This window comes from Diabrotica virgifera, chromosome 9 (assembly GCF_917563875.1).
Source record: "Diabrotica virgifera virgifera chromosome 9, PGI_DIABVI_V3a".
Taxonomy (NCBI): domain Eukaryota; kingdom Metazoa; phylum Arthropoda; class Insecta; order Coleoptera; family Chrysomelidae; genus Diabrotica; species Diabrotica virgifera.
Window position 1 is genome coordinate 60,389,029 of NC_065451.1, and position 23,983 is coordinate 60,413,011.

At 32.0% G+C, this 23,983-nt stretch overlaps 1 protein-coding gene across 1 annotated transcript in view; it reads left to right on the top strand.

Annotated features, from left to right (window-relative positions):
* LOC114338456 (eukaryotic initiation factor 4A-III) overlaps positions 1 to 23,596 on the top strand; it is a 44,841-nt gene extending 21,245 nt beyond the window's left edge. Inside the window, exons 4-5 of the mRNA XM_028289059.2 lie at positions 9,610 to 9,852; positions 22,948 to 23,596. Coding sequence (XP_028144860.1) covers positions 9,610 to 9,852; positions 22,948 to 23,212 — 508 coding nt within the window. The 3' untranslated portion in view covers positions 23,213 to 23,596. The remainder of the gene's footprint in view (positions 1 to 9,609; positions 9,853 to 22,947) is intronic.
* Positions 23,597 to 23,983: the final 387 nt, after the last annotated feature.

Consider the following 23,983-nt stretch of genomic DNA (forward strand, 5'->3'; position numbering starts at 1 on the left):
AGAAAAACAATTGTTAACATCTGTTTTATTAAAAAATGATTATCCTTTATCGTTTATAAATAAGGAATTGTCAAGATTGGATCGAATGGAACAGAACAACTTAGAACGGGATCCTACAACATTCACCAGAAATAATACGAGGAAAATATCAATACCATATATAAAAGGACTATCCGAGAAACTTAAAACAATAGGAAATAAATTCAACATTTCAACAACATTCAAAACAACAAACACATTGAGATCTATTCTATCTAAAACTAAACCTAACAATGATCAAGAAAGAACAAAAAATTGCATTTATAAAATACCTTGTGAATGCGAACAATTTTATTTAGGTGAGACATCAAGACCATTAGACGTTAGAATAAGTGAACATCAATCTTATATTAAAAATAGAGAATTTGAGAGATCTCAAATATGTCAACACGCATGGGATAATGAACATAGAGTTCAGTGGAGAGATTCGAGTATAGTCCTGAAAGAATCAGATAGTAAAAAGAGAAAAATCAAAGAAGCGGCTCTAATTATGCTAAATGAAACCAATTGTGTCGCAAATTCCTCGGTAGAATGCAGTAGGATGTGGTTACCCATACTGAAAGAGGAAGTCAATAGAAAGAAAATACCAAGATTAGTAAGTCAATAATATCGAGCTAGTACATATTTTATATTTTAGTATTACTTATATATTATCTAGTATTATTAATAATATTTATAATTTAAACATGTTACAAGTCAGAATTTGGTATTATTTTTTGAGAGTAAATTAATGTAAGACCAAATACTTACGATGTCGGGATAGTATCACAGGGTTTTTCCTGGTTTTCCCTTGTGATTTACTATGAAGTCTCTAACGCGAGAATTTTACTGTCGTTGCATTTGGTTGTCTTTTTAAAGACATATCACATGCTATAATTTTTTATGACGGATATTCTTGAGTTGGGGTTAATTTCATGTAATCGAATGAACTATCTTTCAGTAAGTCGTCCCAGGAACGCAACTCATAAAATATTGGCAATATCATTTTAAAGTCTTCTACTTTAAAATGTATAATATATGTCTGAATTGCCAATATAAATGAGTGAGATTAAATAAATTATTAGAAGAATTTTTTTGCTTAGCAACAACACTTTAGTTTATTTTAGTAATATTTTGTATTTTGACAACGGCACCCGATTTGGGCGTCGAAACGTTAATAAAATTATTTTTTTCATTTTAATTGTGGCTTATTTCCCATATAAATAATTAATCATAAAAATGCCACAAGGAAATAGCTTCAGAACAACATTAAAGGTTTATTGGGAAAAAACATTTTAAATTTTTTAATTCCTTATAAAGGTCGTTTATATTATTTATTTGTAAATGACATTTTAATTATGACATGTGTTAGATCTCCGATTTCGCCACAAGTACAATTAGAAGTATCTGACAAGCCGATTATATGCATGTAAGATGGCGTAAGAGCATGATTGGCTCTCAGCCGATTAATGGTCTTTATAAAATGTCTATTATATTCTGTGTAAAACCATCTTCCTGAGAATGTCCTAGGGTTACAATGAGCAAAATTTGAGCCAGTATTACATTCTCTGTAATACATTTGCCAATTATTATTTTTAAGTTTTTGTCTGCTAAAAGTATCGATATCTAAAGCTGGAATTAAATTTTTGTTTATTTTTTCTCCGATCATATAAGCTGATTTAGCAAAATTGTCAACTATTTCATTGCCTCTTATTCCAGAATGGCCCTTAATCTAAGCAATTGTTACATTTACTCCCAATTGTATAGTTTCAAACAGAGTTTTAAGAATATTCAATTCAATGTGGTTTATATGTTTGACTGTTTGAATGTTAATTATCACAGGCTTTGATAATATTTTTTGACAATTTTCTGTCGTCAAGTAGCGCCGTAGATGTCCTTTGTTGTTACGCAAATTTAAAATTAAATAAACATTCAGTGACATTAATCACAATTAATGTTTTACAACTTGTCAAAGTGAACACCATGAGCAGATTTAGTAAATATTCAGAAGAATACCTATATCAATAAGTTTTAAACAGTTTTAAACAAAACTGTTTTAAACAGTTGTATTCACGCAATAATCTTACCAAATTATTTTATTTATCAACTGGCAAGCCCAATTACAATTAATGTTAAACTGACTATATCTACGGTTACAATACAAAAAGTTAATCTGTATTATTATACAATGCAATACAAAAATTATCTATATCTATTATCTCGTATCTCTATTACTCGAGCCAAGAGTACACAAAACCTGAGGCAAGAATAAGCCAAAGGTTGCAAAGATATCTATGTTGTCATATTGATTGGCTAGTCTAGCAGTTCTTGAAATGAAGTTGTTAAATCCATAGTGCGATGTATAGGGTAATGGAAACTAGCTATAGATCTGGTAGGTCTAGATGGAACATGTATATTAATTTTATTGAGAAAAGAAGAAGCATCAGCTCTACCATGCAGAATATTGTAAAAAGTAATAAAATCTCTCTTCTTATGACGCATAGAAATGGGTGACATATTTAATGTAGCAAGTAAGTCTGCATCATTGTAGTTGTCCAAGATGTTTAATTTGAAAGTAATCTGTTTAAGGAATTTATGCTCAACACGACACATGGTCTCAATATGCACACCATAAAAAGGTGACCATACATAGGACGCATATTCAAGATCGGAAAGGACAAGAGATCATTAAAGAGTTTTTAAGGCAGTAATCCCAGTAAAATCCTGTGTGCATTTTCTGATAAAGCCAAGCATCTGGAATGCCTTGTTGGCTACAATATTTAAGTGATCAGAAAGTTGTAGAGTTGCATCCAAAGTAACACCAAGATCCTTGATGAAACGTACAGTATCTAGGCAATGCTGTCCAATCTTGTATTCAAAATTGATTGGGGATCTAGATCGAGAAAACGTAATGGCTTTGCATTTATATGGATTCAGTTCAGACTCATCCCATTTCTTGTACATCAGTCCAACAAATTGATTAACTCATATTGAAGTTTATCACAGTCATTGGGAGATTTAATCAGACAGCTCAATTTTAAGTCATCAGCACACAGCAAAAAAAAGGGAAGAAGAAAAATATTCCTGAATATTGTTTATAAAAATGTTAAACAGAAGAGGCCCAAGATGTGATCCATGAGGAACCCCTGAAGGAACAAGAATTGATTTGGAAAGAAAATTACCAATTTTTCCATCTGTCTGCGATTAGACAAATAGCTGCTAAACCAAGAAATCATTGGTTCATCAACACCAATCATTCTGAGCTTATGGACCAACATACTATGAGACACCCTGTCGAACGCCTTGGATAAATCAGTGTAAATTGTATCAACTTGATACCACCTCTCAAGGGAGTCGAACAAAAAATCTACATAAGTTAATAAATTAAGCTCAGTAGATCTATGGGGTCTAAACTTAAATTGTTGATCGATAAGTTTAGGCTCGAGTAAAGGAGTTAAAAAGTCACAAACCAGACTCTCAAACACTTTGGGTATCACACCAAGGACGCTAATAGGGCGATAATTACTAACGAGAGATGTATCCCCGTCTTTAAATATAGGCTTAAGAAAACAGTTTGAAGGGAACAATTAAATATGTAATACAATGGCCTGGAAAGGTTAAAACTACATTTCTTTAAGAACAAAGGAGGTAGACCGTCAGTGCCTGGGCCCTTATTGATATCAAGAGAAGAGAGCTTGGTGTATATTTCTGATATTAAAATATTATGATTAGTTGATTAGTGATATGAGTATTGGATGAAGATAGTTCATGATTGGGCATGTTGAGATTACTCTGAGAATAAACTGTGGAAAATAATCAGCAAACAAATTTGCAATATCTTTGCCTGAGCTGTTTGTCGAGATATTTAAGTCCATTAAGAAAAGCACTATTTTTTCTTTTATTATTAACAAAAGACCAGAATTTCTTGATATTTGAAGATATAGCTGTTTCAGTAGACTGAACATATTGTGAGTAGCATTCCTGAGTCAGATCCTTGCACAATTGTCTAACCCTAGAAAATTCCCAATAGTCATTCAAACAACCAGTTGACTTATATTTTTTGTGTAATTTTTTCTTTAAGATGATAAAATTTTTTAGATCCTGAAAGCACCATATTGGGAATTTTCTGGCTGAAAACTTCTTTAATGGTACAAATTTATCTATAGCTATAAAAAAAATTTCATAAAATATATTTAACATAGTCTCGAGGTTCGCGAGGTACTAGTACACTTTAGAAGACCAAAAATAATCATTTCTTTCAAGAATTTTTTTCTCAGAACCTTTATTAGAAATGAACATAACACTTTTTACGTATTAATACCTAACTCTTAGAGAGTACAAAAAATATATCTATTTTCAAAAATTGGAATAAATCCTTTGTAAAAGGTATAAAATTTATTAAAATCCCTAAAGGGCTACATCAGAACAAAATGTTTTCGATTTTATTACAAAATCATCATCAGTGTAAGACAGTCTGGATGCTAGCTGAGCCACCAAAGAAATATAGGGGTAATAACCCTTCAAATATAAAATGTATGCTTTACAGATGCATATTTACTTAAAATGCCTTGTGATGGGCAAAAGGCAACAGGAATAATGCCCTAAGGTAAGGTATTTAAATTCCCAACATGTGGGATGCAAAAAAATTGAGTTTACATTTCGATGACTTTATGGCAACTGAACGAAAGTTGAGTGATGTTTCTGAAAGGTGTCAAAGATCAAACCGAACATTGTGACATAATGGTTACCATGTATTACCTCAGCCAACTGATTGTGATATGATATTTTTAAAAAAATTTTTAACAGTAATAACTAACATCAACAAAGGTGTGGCTATAATAAAGTTTACCCCAATTTTGTAGGTTGTATTAAATGATTTTTATAATGTGGATGGAGCAGTAGCCAGATTGTATGCAACCAACTATACATAATAATAATGAAAATAAATAAATTAGCGGAAATGGATCCAGTTATGTATAGGAACATCTGGCACCCAGTAATTAAGTGGGAAAATCTTTTTGCTAAAATGTTTTATTTATGTGTAAAGGTTGATGATTGTGGTTCGAATTTAAAATGGAATCGAGTCCAACTGTGTTGATGAAAGTTGAGTTTACTATGAATGAAAAATGGTTTAAATGTACTAATTGTAAGAGTAAATTAGATAGTCTATTGTGTGTGGAGGTCTGATATCACAGTAGTGTTGAAATTATGATAAGTAGTATAATTTACAAGAGGAGGCTGATATGATATAAAGATATGTAGGTTGGTTGGCTAAAGATAGGTGTGTGTATTAAATTGAAGTGAAAACAAGGTATCAATTGAACTCGTAACTTGGGTAGAAATGATAGGTCCTTTTATGTAACATAAACATCTAGGACTAAAAAAAATATTTCAAGAATTAGGGTATATTTTTAACAAGTTACTGAGTTAAATTGAAAAGGTTTAAAATTGGATGGATGTATGAGGGTGTTTTGGAATACAGCTGGCATTGTTGGTAAATATCAGTTAATAACTAATGGAAAATATATGGTTAGATATCAAAATTATTTACTGTAATGAGGTGTGATGAGAAAGGCTGGGAGACCCATATCTGGGATATCTATTTTCATTTATGCACGTACACTAATATTGTAGAGGGCGCAAAATTCGAGGCCTCGAAAAATGATGGCGGGCAGTTAATCTTAGGATTGGGATATCTGAAACAAAAAAATCGTACTTCGAAATCTTCGAATCTTCGAAATAAAACTCACACAGCTCAATCATTTTCCCTTCCAAATCCTTAAAGTCTAAACGACTACTTCGTTAATGTGAGTAAAAATATAACATCAACAATTTTGCCGCAACAAGATCCCATTTCCTATCTTCCTAATTCAAGACAGGTCTCGAATTCATTCTTTTTACGACCAGTCGATAACTCTGAACTGATCCAAACAATCAATAGTATCAAAAGCAAATCATCCTGTAGTACTGATGGACTATCTATAAAAAATTTCTCTAATCTCACAGAAAATGTGTTGGAAATCCTCCTCTCACTAATTAATGATTCCTTCGAAAAAGTTAAATTTCCAGAGTGCCTAAAGACACCCATTATTATTCCTCTTCATAAGGGTGGCGAAAAATCTGATGCCTGCAACTATAGACCTATTGCCTTACTACCGGTACTCTCCAAAATTATTGAGAGACTCATTAAAACTCGACTTATGTCCTTTATCGTTAATAACAACATTTTATCACAAAATCAGTTCGGCTTTTTAACAAATAAATGTACCACTGATGCCATGTTTTCTGTACTACATGAGGTTTACCAAGCACTAAACAATAATCTTTACACTGCCACTGTTTTCTGCGACTATGCCAAAGCTTTTGATTGTGTAAATCACGACATCGTGATTACAAAACTAAATTTCTATGGAATTCGAGGTATATCTTTGAATTGGTTCCAATCCTACTTGAATAATCGGAAACAACTAGTTAGAGCAAATGATACTGACTCTAGTCTCAAAAACATCGTATGTGGAGTACCACAAGGTTCAGTATTGGGTCCTATACTGTTCCTTATCTTTATAAATGACATCACTAATTTAAAAATCAATGGGAAAATTTTTCTTTTTGCTGATGATACCAGTATCACTTGGAGTAACTAAACTATTGCATCTCTTCATGAAACTATAACTTCGGATCTACTGACGATAAAGACCTGGTCTGACTCTAATTTACTCTCTTTTAACGTAAATAAAACAGTAGCATTATCCTATAAAGGAGCTCTTCAACCTTTGCCTCTTAATAACAGCCAGATAAGTACCGTTGATTCTGTAAAATTTCTTGGTATTTTTTTAGACAGCAACCTCAAATGGTCCCTTCATATCGATTCGTTAAGTAAGAAACTCGCCTCAGCTTGCTATGCAATACGATCTGTCTCAAGGGAACTCAATTTAGCATCTTCTAAAATAACATATTTTTCGTTGTTCGAGTCTGATCTTCGATATGGTCTTCCTTTTTGGGGTTTTAGTACAGCTGCTCAATTTGATGTCATTTTTAGATTGCAAAAAAGAGCAATAAGATATTTGTTTGGCCTCAGAAGATCTACACATTGCAGAAGTTACTTGAGAGATCACGAAATTTTAACACTTCCATCTTTATATATTCTAGAAACGGTTTGTTTAATTCGTAAACACCTTCATGTCTTTCCATCAAGGCCCAATCATCTTTACTCCACCAGAAATTCAATCTTTGATATTTATTTACCAATTACATCCACTGAGTTAGTAAAGAAATCTATATTATATTCCGCAAAGAAACTGTACAATCATCTTCCGTTACAACTTAAATCTGCAACATCTTTCCCTAAGTTCCGTAAAATGACAAAAGCCTATCTATCCAAAAGACCATATTATTCAATAGATGAATTTCTTAATGAATAACTAGGATAATTGGGTTCCATACGCAGTAGCATAAACTTGTCAGTTCCTTATGTTGTACCTATTTTATTTTATTTGTTGTATGTTCAATTTGCAATTTATATATATTTTGCAATTAATTGTTTTTGTCTTGGCTTTTATATCTTATATTGTATATTATTGACGATTTATCTAATTTTAGTAAAAATTGTAGTTGTTATTTGTTATTTATATTATGTTTTTCTTTTGACTGTATGTAAGCTTTGTCCATGAAATTGTAAAAATTTTCAGTGACAATAAAGCATATTTCTATTCTATTCTATCTACTGCATTTGAAAAAGGAAGGTTTCAATTGTGACGTGACAATTTACCACAATTTGACCAAAAAATAAAAAATAAATATTTTTTAACCATGAAAAACTGAAGAAAAACGGGCGATTTTTTCACAAAATTTTTTAAAATTTCCGTAAAATCTTTTTTTGCGGAATTTTTCACTAAAGGTGGTAAATTCTCACGTAAGAAACCTTCCTTTTTCAAATGCCGTACGATTTTTTTGTTTCAGAGATCCCAATCTTGAGATTAACTGTCCGCCATCGGAACTACTTTTTTTCGAGGCCTCGATTTTGGCGTCCTCTACAATATTAGTGTAACTGCATAAATGAAAATAGATATATTTTTTGTACTCTCTAAGAGTTAGAAATTTATACGTAAAAAGTTTTATGTTCATTTCTAATAAAGGTTCTGAGAAAAAATATCTTGAAAAAATGCTTATTTTTGGTCTTCTAAAGTGTACTAGTACCTTAATAAACAAAATGTCCCAATTAAACTGGTCTAGGAATAAGGAAATATTCTGATAGTTTGCAGACCTAAAATCTCTGTAGTAACCATCAAACTGGAGTCCAGGTTCATCATAAGTCAGGTTACATTTAATGGTAATTGAGAGTGGTGGATGAACGACTGGAGGAACCAGAAAAAAGTCTGCTAACTCCGTTTCTGCTAGGTGGTCATTTGTCAAGAAAAGATCTAAGAGACTATTGTGTATTGTAACATGATGATTACATTGGAAAATGTTGTGGAAACTGCAAACATTTGACATAATCTGGATGCAAGACACATCCTGTAATGATGCTCCACCTGCAGTCGCAACAGAACTAAAGGAACCATTTTGCCAGAGAGCATGTGGCAAATTAAAATCCCCAACCATGTGTAGGCTTAACTTAGGCATCAATAGAGCGAGCGAGTCCAGTGTCTCCTCGAACCTTAATGAAGACCTGTTCAATGCTATCTGGTACTTGGAGACGAGTACTTGGTATTGACTTGTGTACAGCTATTAGCACTCCTCCTCCTCTCTTAAATTACACTCGAGGTCTTACAATTACCAATTTGTATTGCCCTCGTGACAATTTGACATGAATTAAAACTGTCAAAGTGTCATTCGGGACACAAATCGGTAATTTTAGAGCCTTTTGTAATTATAAGTGAATATTTTACTCTATTATTTTGTTGGTACTTACGAGTAACATTCTCCCCAACATACTTATTTTTGATACCTATTTAACATTTTAGAAAGTGTTATACATAAAGTAAGATGAATATTGGCATCTTAAGAGGAAACAGTAGCGATCAACAGGTAGCGAAAACGCGTTCCAAGATTGCGGCTGTAATTTTGAATATTTTTTCGAGATATTTGGCACACGTATTCGTAATATAATAAAGAATGGCGGTATAGAGCCCAATTTGAAAAATATATTAATATGTGGAAATTACTCTGTAATTAAATACAATATTAAAAAAACGAGCCTGTACCGCCATTAAGAAGAACAAAAAAATAGTTCCAAAATGACACAAAATCTAGGCATCGGATAAAAAAGTTTATTTGAAGAAAGTGTATTTTTTTGTTCTTCTTAATGGCGGTACAGGTTCGTTTTTTTAATATTGTATTTAATTACAGAGTAATTTCCACATATTAATATATTTTTCAAATTGGGCTCTGTACCGCAATTCTTTATTATATTACGTGTGCCAAATATCTCGAAAAAGTATTCAAAATTACAGCCGCAATCTTGGAACGCGTTTTGGCTACCTGTTGATCGCTACTGTATCACCTTAAGATAGGCATATTTTATTATTTTGTCCACAACATACAATGCCATTATCCACCAAATATAATAAATACTTTTAATTCCCTTTTTAGTGATGAATTGACATTGGAGGGTATAAAACAGTTCTTTGTGGCTGTGGAAAGGGAAGAATGGAAATTTGACACCCTCTGTGACCTCTACGATACATTAACCATTACACAGGCTGTTATTTTCTGCAACACAAAGAGGAAGGTAGACTGGCTGACGGAGAAAATGAGGGAAAACAATTTTACAGTTAGTTCAATGCACGGAGATATGCCACAAAAGGAACGTGACAATATTATGAAAGAGTTTAGGTATGTATTTCTTCTTCTTTTTGTGTAGTCATGACTGTCTGTTTTACTTTTGTCGTACGTAGTATAATAGATAAAGTTATAGGATCGTGCAAAAAAAGTCAGATTTCACTTTTTCTTGACGTTTTGAGTCGCCCTGAGTCCAAAATGCAAAAAAAACAAGTACGTATGTATGTCGCCACCGCCCAGCAAAAACTACCTTACCGATTTCGATGAAATTCGGTATGATTTAGTTTAAAACAATTTTGTCGAGAAACTAAGCTTTTAAAATAAATCTCTCAAAGGGGGGCCGAAATAGGGGGGCAAATTTTAACCTAAACGAATGAAACTTGGGGCAAAGTTAGCTCATCGATAGGCGAATGGAAATTCGGAATTTGACATTTTCAAATCAAAATGGCGGCCAATATGGCCGACCGCCCACCGGGCACATTTCCTTACCTAATTTGATTTTTGAATCAAATGAAGATTTTTGAATGATGTTTAATTTGAAAAAGTTATGGGTGGCCTATATTTAAGGCGCCAAAATTTGACATAACTTTGAACTAGATTTTCTCAAAAATGTCCAAGGAATGTGTTTATTTTTTGGTATGTTTTAGATGCCCTATCGATTAATTGAATGACATTAGTCAGATTTCTTAACTCCCCACAGGAGGGGAGTTATGAAAACTGGGGTGCAAAATTAACCGGACACCTTAAAAATGGGTCTTATTTGATGTCTCGAATTTCCTAAACCTGTTGTCTGATTTAAGTGATTTTTTTAATATGTTATTAGATGTATTCTTTAACCCGGGAGCAGTCGCGCCGTGAGAAAAAATCTCACATTTTATCCTTTTCCGCGTTGTTTTGCTTTAAACATTTTGTTTTAAACAACTGTTTTAAACATGTTTAAAACACTTAAATTAAACAAGCGTTTTTTTTCATTTTTTTTTGTGAATAATACATAAATATGAAAAAAAATCTTATACATATTATTATACAGACTTTGTAACAAATATATTTTTATTTATTAATAATGGGAACACAAGAAAAATTGGAAAACTCAAAACATTTTGCATACAAGAGTTAATAATTTTCTCAAATTGTTTTAGTCTCATAGTAATCTTATAATCTAAGTCATCAATTTTATCAGCCACTTGATCACTTATAGAATTAAGCTCTTTAAAAATTGAAACCAACTTAGCAGCTTTGACATTGCCTAGCCGGTTACATAGTTTGGAATTGACTAAAGCGTATGATGAGAAGAGTTTTTTTTTATGTTGTATGACCATAGAACGAGAAGCAGTCATCTGGAGCTACAACGTTACTAAGGCAATTGTGACAATTTATTTTTATGTTTTTGGAGCAATAAGGACACGTGTGCCGTCTCCTGGATCTACAATGTTACTTCCCTGGTTAACCTGAAATTGGGACGTCTGTTCAAGTTTACACAGTAAGAAGATGTCTGCCACAATGATTTCGTGTTTTATGTTTTATGCCATAATTGACTGATAAATTATTATCTAGAGCCATAACGTCACTTCTACAAGGGTAGTAATTTTTAAACGTTTATATTTTCATAATAATAGTAGTGAGATTTTTGATTTTATTGTAAAATAAAGTTTAAAGTTGTAGTTTAAATATTATCATTTTGAATTTTTGTTGAATTTTTAAACGCGTAAATTACGGCAGATGCATAAGTGACGTTATAGTACCGTAGGTGCGATATGTATCTGTGCTGCCTAATTCCTCAAACAGATCCTTCTCATTTTAAGAAATATGATTTAAACAATGTTTTTTTCTATGTTTTATTTGTTTAAAACACGTAATATAAAAACGAAAAATAAATAATGTTTAAAACAAAAAAAACCGTTTAAAACAAAAAAAAACGTTTGTTTTGTATAAAATAAAAAAAACATGTTTTTTTTCAACCCTGCTTTTCCGTGATAACTTGATGAAAAATTTTTCAACATTGCTTTTCACTCGTAAGTGCCTCGAGGAAGATCGTAGTAATGCGTGGAATTTTTTTTAATGTTTTTTTATTTTTTTTTTGTTTTTATTTTTTTTGTGGAATTTATGGCTTTGGTAAAAACCAATTAGCTTTAAAATTGTTAGAAATATAAAATATATTTAACATAATAAGTAAATAAAAATATTATTAAATTAGAAATTTGATTTAAATTCGTATTTAAATCTATATTGTGAGATTTTTTCTCTACGCGCGACTACTTACGTTACAGAAGTGTGCGCGACTGCTCTCGGGTTAACAATATTGCTGTAATAGTATTGTTGCTAAACAGTTAAATTTTCATTGTATACCGGGTGTACCAATCAAACTGGGTTTTTTCTCAAAGTTCGCATCACCCTGAGGAATATTCTGGTATTTATAAAATACTAAAATTAAAATCCAACTATAGCCTTCTAAGCATTTATAAAATACTGCAATTAAAATCCAACTATAGCGTCATGTTTTCTCAACATTTTGTTTTTTGATTCATTCGCTTACATTAGACCATAAAAAAGTTAGGTAATTTAACAACTAGTCATGTTTTTACGGGTCATATTACCCGTATGTACGCCAATGGTGTATATTAAATTCTTACTTGTATGTCAAAAAATGTACAATAACTACGTCTTAAAACCCACCAAATTTCATGTGCATATATCAACTGGTTTTAAAACAATAAACAAATTGTGAGTTTGTAAGAGAAATTTCAACACCCTCTATCTCAGAAACGAAGCATTTGCGGACATAGCACAGTGAGCTTGAAACACGTTATTATCTAATTTGATATAGTTTCAACTTTTTTTGTTGGAATATCTTCTACAACTCAAAAGTAGACAATACAAGACAAAATTTAAATCCGCTAAGCGTCCCTTTTTGAAAAAACGATTTTTTCTAAAAAATATATAAATTTTTGAAATGTTTGAAGAATTTCTTGAACCCTCCCGCATATCCTCCACCCGTTGCATTTTTCTTTAATTTGCAAACTAGTGGATTCAAGAAAACAAATTAGGTATGTATTTGTTTACACAGGGTGGGCCAAAGAAAAGTCGACTTCGATATTTGGCAGTAGTTATTAGATTTTAAGGAAATGCCGAAACAAGTAGTTTTTTTATTTTTGAATTACAATTTTTTGATACATATTACATACTAGTGACTTCATCCATCTGGGCGTGATGACGTAATCGATGATTTTTTAAATGGGAATATAGGTCGTGTGGTAGCTCATTTGAAAGAGTGTTCAATTCTCTATTCAGTAATATAAACAATAATATCAATACTTATACATGGTGGCCAAAAAATTTTTTTTGAATTAAATTAATTAACGCAAAAAGAAGAATGTATGTAATTTATTTACCTCAAAGTACATTTTATTGCTGTCGGTAAATAAAAAAAGAAGATGTTTATTGGGCAAATAAACATTTCTGTTCGCTTAAATTAAATGTTAAAACTGTCAAAAGAGGTAGGTGGGAGGCTGTTGTGATTTAATTTAAGCGAATAAAATGTTTATTCGTGAAATAAACATTTTTTTTTATTTTCTGTCAGCAGTACAATGTATTTTGAGATAAAAATAAATTAAAAGTACATTCTTCTTTTTGCGTCAATTAATTAATTCAAAAAATATTTTTTTTGTCACCTCGTATAAATAATGATATCAATGTTTATTTATATTACTGAATAGATAATCGAACACCCTTTCAAATGAGCTGCCACACGACTCCTATTCCCATTTAAAAAAATTATCGATTACGTCATCACGCTCTGATGGATGACGTCACTAGTATGAAAAATACGCGAATAAATTGCAATATAAAAATAAAAGTCGACCTGTTTCGGCATTTTTTTAAAGTCGAATAACTACTGCCAAATATCGAGGTGGACTCTTTTCTTTGGCTAACCCTATATTGCTGTGAGCATGTACTATTAATATAGAAGTTTAAATAAACGTTTCTTTAAAAATTTATATTTTTTTAGAAAAAATAGATTTTTTCAAAAAGGGACCCTAGCGGATTTAAATGTTGTCTTATATTGTCTATTTTTGAGTTGTAGAAGATATTCCAACAAAAAAAGTTGAAGCTATATTAAGTTAGATAATAACGTGTTTTAAGCTCACCGTGATAGGTTTATAAAGCAAACTGTCAATATTTTTTCATGTAGTTTCACCTTTTTCATTTAGTTTCACATTTCACCCCTTGAAGTTTGCTATATTTATTTAAAAAAACACCCTGTATTGATGAAAAACATGGCTAATTGTTAAAGTACCTAATTTTTTTATGGTCCAACATAAGCGAATGAATCACAAAAAACAGAATGTTGAGAAAACATGAGGCTATAGTTGGGTTTTAATTTGAGTATTTTATAAATGCTAGAACATTCCACAGGGTGATGCGAAGTTTGAGAAAAAAATACAGTTTCATTGGTACACCCGGTATACAATGAAAATTTACCTGTTTAACAATAATATTATTACAGCGATATTGTTAAAGAATATGGCTATAAAAATCACTTAAATCGGGCAACAGGTTTACGAAATTCGAAACATCAAAAATGGCCCATTTTTAAGGTGTCCGCTTAATTTTGCACCCCAGTGTATTATCACATTCAATTTTAATCAAAACATGGCTTCCGGTTTAACCGGAAATGAAAAAAAAATCTTAATTTTTTAGCCATGCTCTGTATATTTTTACATATTGTTCTGAAGCTATTTCCTTGTGGCATTTTTATAATGAACTATTTTAAATGGGAAATAAGCCACAATTTTACCAAAAAAATGAATTTATTAACGTTTCGACGCCCAAGTCGGGTGTCGTTGTCAAAATACAAAATAATACTAGATAAACAAAAATGTTGTTGCTTAGTAAAAAATTAGTCGAAACGTTAATAAATTCATTTTTTTGGTAAAATTGTGGCTTATTTCCCATTTAAAATAGTTCATTATTTTTACATATTTTGAAAGAATACAAAATTACCTTTACAATGACATAAAACTTATTTCTGTAACTTAAAAACTCGACAGTAAATAGAAGTTTTGCTATAATCTCGTGTGTCATCTCTCATATATATCAAGCTCGATCATAGCATAGATATAGAATGAAATGTATGAATGAAAAATATCATGTAAACTATTAATTTGTCAAAAAAATGAAATAATTTGAAATGAAAGTATGACTCAGATTCTATTGATTTATGCAATAATATAGACGGAGTTCTCCGAAATGTGGCATCGAACATTCAGCCGTGTGATGGATGACCGAAGTTATCTTTAACGTTTGAGTTAAAGTTAAGATTACTCTCAGGTATAACGATGCCCATAACTATTTAGGTAAAATTCGGTGTGGTGTATTCTTCACAGTTATGAGATAGTTCTTTTTTCAACGTTATATTAGAAATAACATTTGAGGAACAAAGTTTGACGTAACAAAGAGAACCTTATGTAGAAATAGTACAAGTTGGAGTGAGCGCGAGACATCGTTCGGAACATGCTACGTGGTTCCCAACCTTTTATGTCTGGCGACCCACCTTCTGATGTTTTTTCACATTCGCGACCCATCCCTCAACCATGATGATATATATGTACGTTATTCAGCTACTGTAAGAACCACGCCGCGACCCATCTGAAATCTGCCCGCAACCCACCGGTTGGGAAACGCTGTGCTACAGGATGGATAGATGACCGTAAAAGTAAATCCCCATCGTCGGCCACCGTCGATGACCGAACAGCAAACAGCTGTTCGGGTTCGGTGGTGTTTCAAACGGTAGATAGAAACAGGGTTGCCAGATTGGTGTATTTTCCCACAATTTTGGGGTAATTTGAAAGCGTCTAAGGAAATTTTTCTAAGCAGAAATTGTAGTGGGATTTTTTGGGGGCGGAAAATTGTGGAGGATTTTAAGGGGTCATGGTAAATTAAATTTGCGACATGTACATAGAACTGTATATTATACTCCCATATAATCGAAGACGATCGGAACTGTTAATTATTTCCAGGGCCCTCGTTGATAAGTAGTATAATTTTGGTTTACTGTTCTCTTCATTTGACTAATAATTTATTAAAATGCGGCAAAAATTTAAATTTGGGGTATTTGAGCTTCAATTTGAGGGAATTTCTATTTCTAAGTGGGGGATTTATAAAATATCATCTGGCAACTCTGGATATAAAGCTCAGTAGGTACTTAAAATAAAATTTCAACTCATATCTCTCGATTTGATTATTGTATAATTTTTAAAATTGTATTACCCTTCTATTTTTAATTATTAAATTAGTAGCTTCTAAATTCACTTGATTTCTGTCTAAAAACAAGTCAAAAGATGAACTTAACCTTACATATCCTTACATAACTACAAAGTTATCTCATAACTTGAGGTTTAACGTCGCGTTATAAAGTGACAGTTGATATATCAGATAACTCAAGAACTGTCAAGAAATAACGCAAGTAGTTAAGTTAAATATGATACATCACACCAATTCGAGGATTATAACTTAACCACAGGATAACTTTACGTTAAAGATAACTTCGGTCATCCTTCATCCATCACACGGCTGATTTTCTCAAAATCTATTGAAAATTTTACAAAAATATTTTTATAAGAGTTGCAGGAATTAATAATGCGTAGAACCATAAAATATTTTCAAGTCTCTAAAATATCAAAATAAAGAGCAACTTTGTTATTTTTTATAGAATGTCATTGTCTAGTATGACAACGATAATAGATGGGTACGATAAAGTTCTCGGGCGGTCTTTCCGTCCAGCGTTTTTTCAATGTTTTAGTAATCTGTCAGTCCATAATTTTAGTGGTTTTCCCACTGATCGTCTTCCTATTGGGGAACCGTCTCTTGCCGTCCTTACGACTCTATTTGTTGTCATTCGGCTTATGTGGTCGTTCCATTCTACTCTTCTGTTTTTTACCCAGTTATTAGCGTTGTCCACCTTGCATCTCCATTATATACAGAATTTCTATATTAGAGGAATTATTAGAAAATATTCTAATATTACAAGAATTTTTTACTAAGCAACAACATTTTTGTTTAATTTATTAATATTTTGTATTTTGACAACGACATCCAATTTGGACGTCGAAACGTTAATAAAATCAGTTTTTTAGTTAAATTGTGGCTTATTTCCCATTTAGAATACAGTCGAACCCGCTTATTGGAATAGCCTTTGTGCCAGGCAAAATTATTCTTATAATCGGGATATTCTAATAACCGATCATTGGTGGCTAGCCGAAATAAGTGTACCGAATATATGTAATAATAGTATTTACATACTATGCCAATAAGTAGTTTTACATACTATGCCAATATGTATATCATATTATACATAATCAGTATATGTAAATGCTTTTAGGTCTTTTTATGTCAATAATACAGTAGGGTATTCCCGTCATCTAAAATTAACGTTTTTCTCCAACACCAAAGCAGTCTATGGTCCTTTTCATGGGCAATTTTTAGTGCGTCAAAAATGATAGAAAAAAAAGGTAAGTCCGTGATAATACACATTTATTCTAACATGACATTTTAGTTAAATCTGACAGTTGTCACATTTTATTTGCAATTTGACATAAAAACAAATCAATTGCGTTTATTGCATTTATAAAATGGTGCTTTCTTTGATTTGTATAGGCTTATAAATTGTACAGATTATATTCGTAGATATATTATATAATTCGTAAATAATTTCTTTCAATTTATAGCGCCATCTATCGACAACTAGAATAAATGTTTTAAATGTCTGTAATCACGGACGTGCCTTTTTTTCTGTCACATACAATTTAATGCGTTAGAAGGAACTCGAAAAACTGTGACGCACTGAAAGATGCCTATGAGAAAAAGAATACTACTTATCTATGTGTTATATACCAAATTACATTATTGGGACCGTGCAAGTTCGGCAAAGCGACACCTATTTCTTCGCTCTGTAACTTTATTCGCACTTTTAATTATATTGGCCAATTATATTAGTCCTGGTTACTGGATAATTGTCAAGGCCATAGCTCAAAAAAATGAGAAGAAAAAATAAGATTCAGGTTATGTTATTAAAACGTAAACAATTGTATGTAGTAAATAAAATTAGTTATTAAAATGCAGTACTGCAAGCAAAATACAATTAATTAAATTTACCTTTATACAATAATTGCATATCATATTAATATTGTGGAGCAACATATAATTTTTCTTGTTCAATGACAGTAGATATGAAATGTACGTCAATTTGACAATTTCAATTGACAATATGAATTATTTAAGAAAGTTGCAATATTTCTCCGCTATTCGCGCACGATCGTTTCACGTATCCCTTCCAAGTACTTGCACACCGCGAATATGTATGTGAATGAATACAGTAATTAATATGAAATGTATGCAATATGTAAATATTTTCTCATTACAATGCATATATAACAAAATTACTTATATTTCTTGAGAAATTATCGGTAATTATAGCTTTTTTGTTGTTAATCCGTGTGGTCGTCCTTAATCCATTGGTTGAATCGAAGTTGTATTGGCGGCAAGAAATGGATTGTTACATTATTCAACCTCACGTCGCGTCGGGTTAAAGTCGAATTTAACAAAGCCATAATTCACATCTTGCAAACAAGTAGGTACCCTCTGGGTGAATTCTAAATAAACTCCTGCTAAAAATTTTATAACTAAGTGGGTGAGAATATGTACAGAACTTTGTAGACAAATAAAAATTACTTTATGACCCATGCATTTGTCGGCTAAAGATTGAATTGGTACTCGTAACAAATAGGGATTGCAATCCAGCAGCGTTTTCAATCCAGCTGGATTTTTGCAAGATTGGCCTGAATCCAGCTGGATCCAGCAAAATGTGGAATCAAAATAAAAACATGATTTTAATGTTCTTTTGTCTATATGCTAAATTTCTAAACAACAGAAACATGAATTATTTAGTTTTATGTAAGTGATATCTTAAAAACATAGGTCTAACCTACTTCGCACAGAACTGCACACATATAGCCGGTCACGGAGAAAGCCCTTCCGGCCTCTGTGCTGGTCGGTTTTAAGGTCATCAAATAGTCATAGACCATTGACAAACGATCGCCTTTCACTCATTTGGGCTCATAAACCGCCATATCCTTTTCCAAAATCTTTTCGTAATCTTTTTGAGAATCAGTTTTTTGGCTATAAATGTTTTCTCTTTCTCGTTTCAATTCAATCTCAAGTTCTTGTTCCAAAGTAAATTCACAGGCTCTGGATTAGTTGGCCCATCTTCTTCCATTATCTCTTGCACTGGTTCCACAGTTACTTGTTTATTTATACCTACGAATCAACAAATTTTTCATCTCTTGTCGCATTGCATTCTTTTTCGGCATGGGGAAGTATCCAGGATTGTTTAGTCCTTCGTCATACTTTTTTTGATTTTGTCAATACACTAATGTACCTGTAATCTCAGAGAGACGCCGTTCCGTGATTCTGTTGCGTAGTGCTTCCGATAGATCGGCATTAAGGCTAAAGTTCTGGCTATTTAGTTTGTCTAAGACAAATTTCATAGTTGTGTCGGCCGTTATCAAAGTGGAATCTATTATTAGACAAGGCGAAAACGGCGCGTTCGAAAGGAAAAATATTCCCATGAGATTTTTTTACATAATCACATTCGTGAGACATCCCAGAATAAGGTTCAAGAAGTCGCCCCTGTGAAAAGTGGGCCAATTTTTTTTAATCAAATTGCAAGAATCAATATTTTTTCCTGAACAATTTTTTCTTTAATTTTTTGGACCATTCTGGACAAAAAAGGTCTCTTATACTTTTTCTCTAAAGTTGATCGTTTTCGACTTATAAGGAATTTAAAATTGAAAAAAACGAAAAATGGCGATTTTCAAGGCTTAATAACTCGGTTAAAAGTTATTATTATGAAAGTCAATATATGACTAAATCAAAGTTTAAAGCCCCCCCCCCCCCTACAAGATCCTGAAGAAATTTTTGTCATTATTTTATTACTAAGCTGTTTAAGTAATAATAATAAGCGCCATGCACGTGTGCGGGGCTGTAAATGCTGAGTGCGAGAGAGAAGCCATTCAAGCAGTCCAATTGTGCATCTTACTCGCACTCACATTTACAGCAGCGTCAATACGATCTATCCACTCATTGTTATTAATTAAAAATAACAGCTTAGTAGTAAATTAATGACACAGATTTCTTCAGGATCATGTAGCGGCGACTTTAAACTTTGATTTAGTCACTTTCTGACTTTCAAAATAATAATTTTTGACCGAGTTATTTAGTCTTAAAAATGGCCATTTTCGCGTTTTTCAAATTTTAACTTGCTTATAACTCGAAAAAGATCAACTTTAGAGAAAAATTATAGGAGACCTTTTTTATCCAGAATGGTCCAAAAAAACCTAAAAAAAAATTAGTCCCGGCCAAAAATATAAATTTTTGCAATTTGATTAAAAAAAATTGTTAAAAAAAATTGGCCCACTTTTCTAGTGGGCGACTTCTTGAATCTTATTATGGGATGTCTCACGAATGTGATTATGCAAAAATATCTCATGGGAATATTTTTCCCAACGAACCCGCCGTTTCCGCCTTGTCTATATGTAATTAAAGCTTCTACAGGCGGTTAAAAGTGGCGATTAACTCATTGATTATTGACCACTCGCCTGCAGAGAATTTTATCGCAGAATCGATGTATATCAACGCTTTATCGATGCAAACTTTTAAGCTATAGAAACTTTCCAGCATACTGAGCTACTGCTAGCGCGATAGAATGGCAAGTTGCCAACTCACGGCTTTGAATAAAGAGGCTAATGAAGACATTAATTAACTTATTTCGAATTTGACACGTTTGCGGATCCGCGCTGCTGGATCCAGCATGATTTGTTGGATCCAGCTGGATTGCTGGATGCTGGATCCAGCAATTGCAATCTCTAGTAACAAAGTAATAAATATTTATTACCCTAATAATATATAATCCAGCACTACAGGCCCTTGACGACAAACCATAATACCAAACATAATTTAAATTTTTAGTAGAAAAAATCATTCGTTGACCTGAAAAATATTCTAATAAGCGGTATTATTTAATTAGAACATATTCCAATAAACTGATAAATTTATTAAGGAGTAAATAAAAAAAGAAACGTTTCGGGACCTCGAATTTATATTCCATAAACCAGGATATTCCTATAACCGGGATTCTAATAAGCGGGTTCGACTGTAGTTGATTACAAAAATGCCACACAGAAATAGCTTCAGAACAACATTATTTCTGTAATTTCTTTATCACCCATATATACTTCTCTTCATAAATTCTATATGTCACTAGTATTTCTATTATATTTGATTCTATTAGCTTATGTTTGTCTCTTACTCTTCTGAGTATTTTTTTTCCCTCTTAGACTCATACTTTGTCCCAGAAACTTGTCTATAATTTTGGTTTAGTGATTCACTGAAAGTGGCAGCTGTCAATTTTGTATGGTTAGGTTATTTAAGGAGGGGATAGTGCCAGATATCGTACCTGCTTTAGGGACAAGAATCAGCCCGAAATGTTAGTTTTTGAAATTTTTGTTTCGCGAGCTTTTATATGTAAAATACCGCTCTGTGCAACGTCGTCTATTATGCTTTTTTAGTCATGCAATGTTTCTCCCTGAGTTTTTAGTTAATTTTTCAATACACCATATTGACTAGAACATCGATAACTTGCGCAATTTTTAGTCTAAACATTTGTTTGTTTATACGAAGTTTGAAATAAGGTTGACTGGGGGGTTGAAAATAAATCACTTCGCACTTGTTAATATTTTTGAATTTAAACGTTTATTGAGTATGTATAAAGAAACTAGATATGTAACAGTATTAAAAATAAAGGGCTATATGCGTGTTGCTTCTCTGAATGTTTTGACTCGAATGGTTCTGGAATCTGCTTTTGGTGACCTGTGACCTTCAGTCCCGTCTGCATGAGAGCAGGAACGCGGGTAGTAAAAAATGAACCATATACAGTATTAATACCGGGTGTCCACTTATATTTTCCCCCATTTTAATTGCCTATAACTTCTAAACGGCTCAAGATAGAAATATGCGGTTTTCGCTGAAATGTTTTATTTTAGTAAAAGTTTTGTCTGAATGGACTGAATTTTTTATATCGCTTTCAAATACGAAAAGAAAAATGGCGGATTTTTGAAAGAAACGTTGACTTTTTTTAATGGAACACCCAGTATATTTGTCTGTAAATTGAAGGAAAGGTCATTCACCTATCCAGCGGTATAAAGTTTTTTAAAATCGGTTGTCAAATCACTGAGTAATTAATTTGTAAAATGAGAGGTGCAACTTGGATATCACATATCTAAATAACATAACTAAGCAAATTGATATTATGTTGTGATTTCCACATCGCATCTCTCATTTTAAAAATTAATTGCTCAGTCATTTGATCACTGATTTTAAAAAAATTTATATCGTTGGATAGGGAAATGACCGTTTTTTCAAGTTTTTAGGTAAATGACTATTTTTTATGTCGCTTTTAAATAAAAAATGGCGGATTTTTGGAGAAAAAAACGTTGTTGACTTTTTTTATTGAAACACCCAGTATATTTTTTGTAGCTTGAAAAAACGGTCATTTATCTATCCAGCGATATTAATTTTTTAAAATCGGTTGTCAAATGACTGAGAAAATAATTTTTAAAATGAAAGATGCAATGTGGAAATCACATGTTATATTATTTAGGTATGTGATATCCAGGTTGCACCGCTCATTTTAAAAATTAATTACTCAGTGATTTGACAACCGATTTTGAAAAATTTTATATCGCTGGATAGGTGAATGCCCTTTCTTTCAATTTACAAAAAAATATACTGGGTCTTCCATTAAAAAAATGTCAACAACGTTTTTTTCAAAAATCCGTCATTTTTCTTTTCGTATTTAAAAGCGATATAAAAAATTCAATTCATTCAGACAAAACTTTTACTAAAATAAAATATTTCATCGAAAACCGCATATTTCTATCTTTAGCTGTTTAGAAGTTATAGGCAGTTAAAATAGGGGAAAATATAAGTGGACACCCGGTATTAGCCGCATTGGCGTACTGGTTCGTATTGTCAGATATCAATATAAATGTATGTAATTATAAATGTGCGTAAACAACATTTCCTTTCTGGTTTTAGGTCAGGACAGAGTAGGGTCCTAATCACAACTGATGTTTGGGCTAGAGGTATCGACGTACAACAAGTCAGTTTGGTTATCAATTATGACTTGCCGAACAATCGTGAATTGTACATCCATCGTATCGGTAGATCTGGTAGGTTCGGCCGAAAGGGTGTAGCCATCAATTTCGTAAAATCAGACGATATCAGAATTCTAAGAGATATCGAACAATATTACTCGACCCAAATTGACGAAATGCCAATGAACGTTGCGGACTTAATTTAATTTTTTCTTATTTATTTTTATACTGATACTATTACATTATCAGTAGATACAGTTTATCCTAAACCCTATTTTCAGTCATTAATTTTGACGTCAGATACGATTTTAATAATGTCGCGAATCACATGCATACATGAATGACATAAATGAATACATGACATGAATACATAATTTTCGAAATTCTATGTATAATAATCACGGACGTACGTTCTTTTCTGTCACTTCGAGCTTAATGCGTTAGAGCGAATTACTATGACGCACTGAAAGAAGGGTTTGGGATAAACTGTACTTTTATTTATAAGGTATTATGTAATGCAGAGTGTAAAATATTTTGTATGTAAATTTAAGATTTAGAAATGTAAAAGAATATTAAAATGTTTATGTGGATTTTAATTTTTTATTTATACAGACTATCACACAAATAAGTATCGACAATCACAATAAATCAATAACAGATTGGGTTATAAACGCACAACTCAAATACTCAAATTAAGCAAGACAAATAGAGAGAGAGAACTAAATCAATTTTAGCAGAAATTAGAAAAGATCTAAGAAGATTAATACTAATGTAATTACCGGAACAGTAGATAGTCCAGGGCGGATGTTTTGAGATGAACGTTGAGAAGTGACTCATATTTTTTTGCAGAAATTGCTTGGAATTAACTCATACAATAATAATTGAGTTATCCTCCCACTCAAAAAGGTCCGGAACATTGTTTAAATAATCAAAATGTCAAAAAATTAAGGAAAAATTCGATGTTTTTCTTCGTTTTT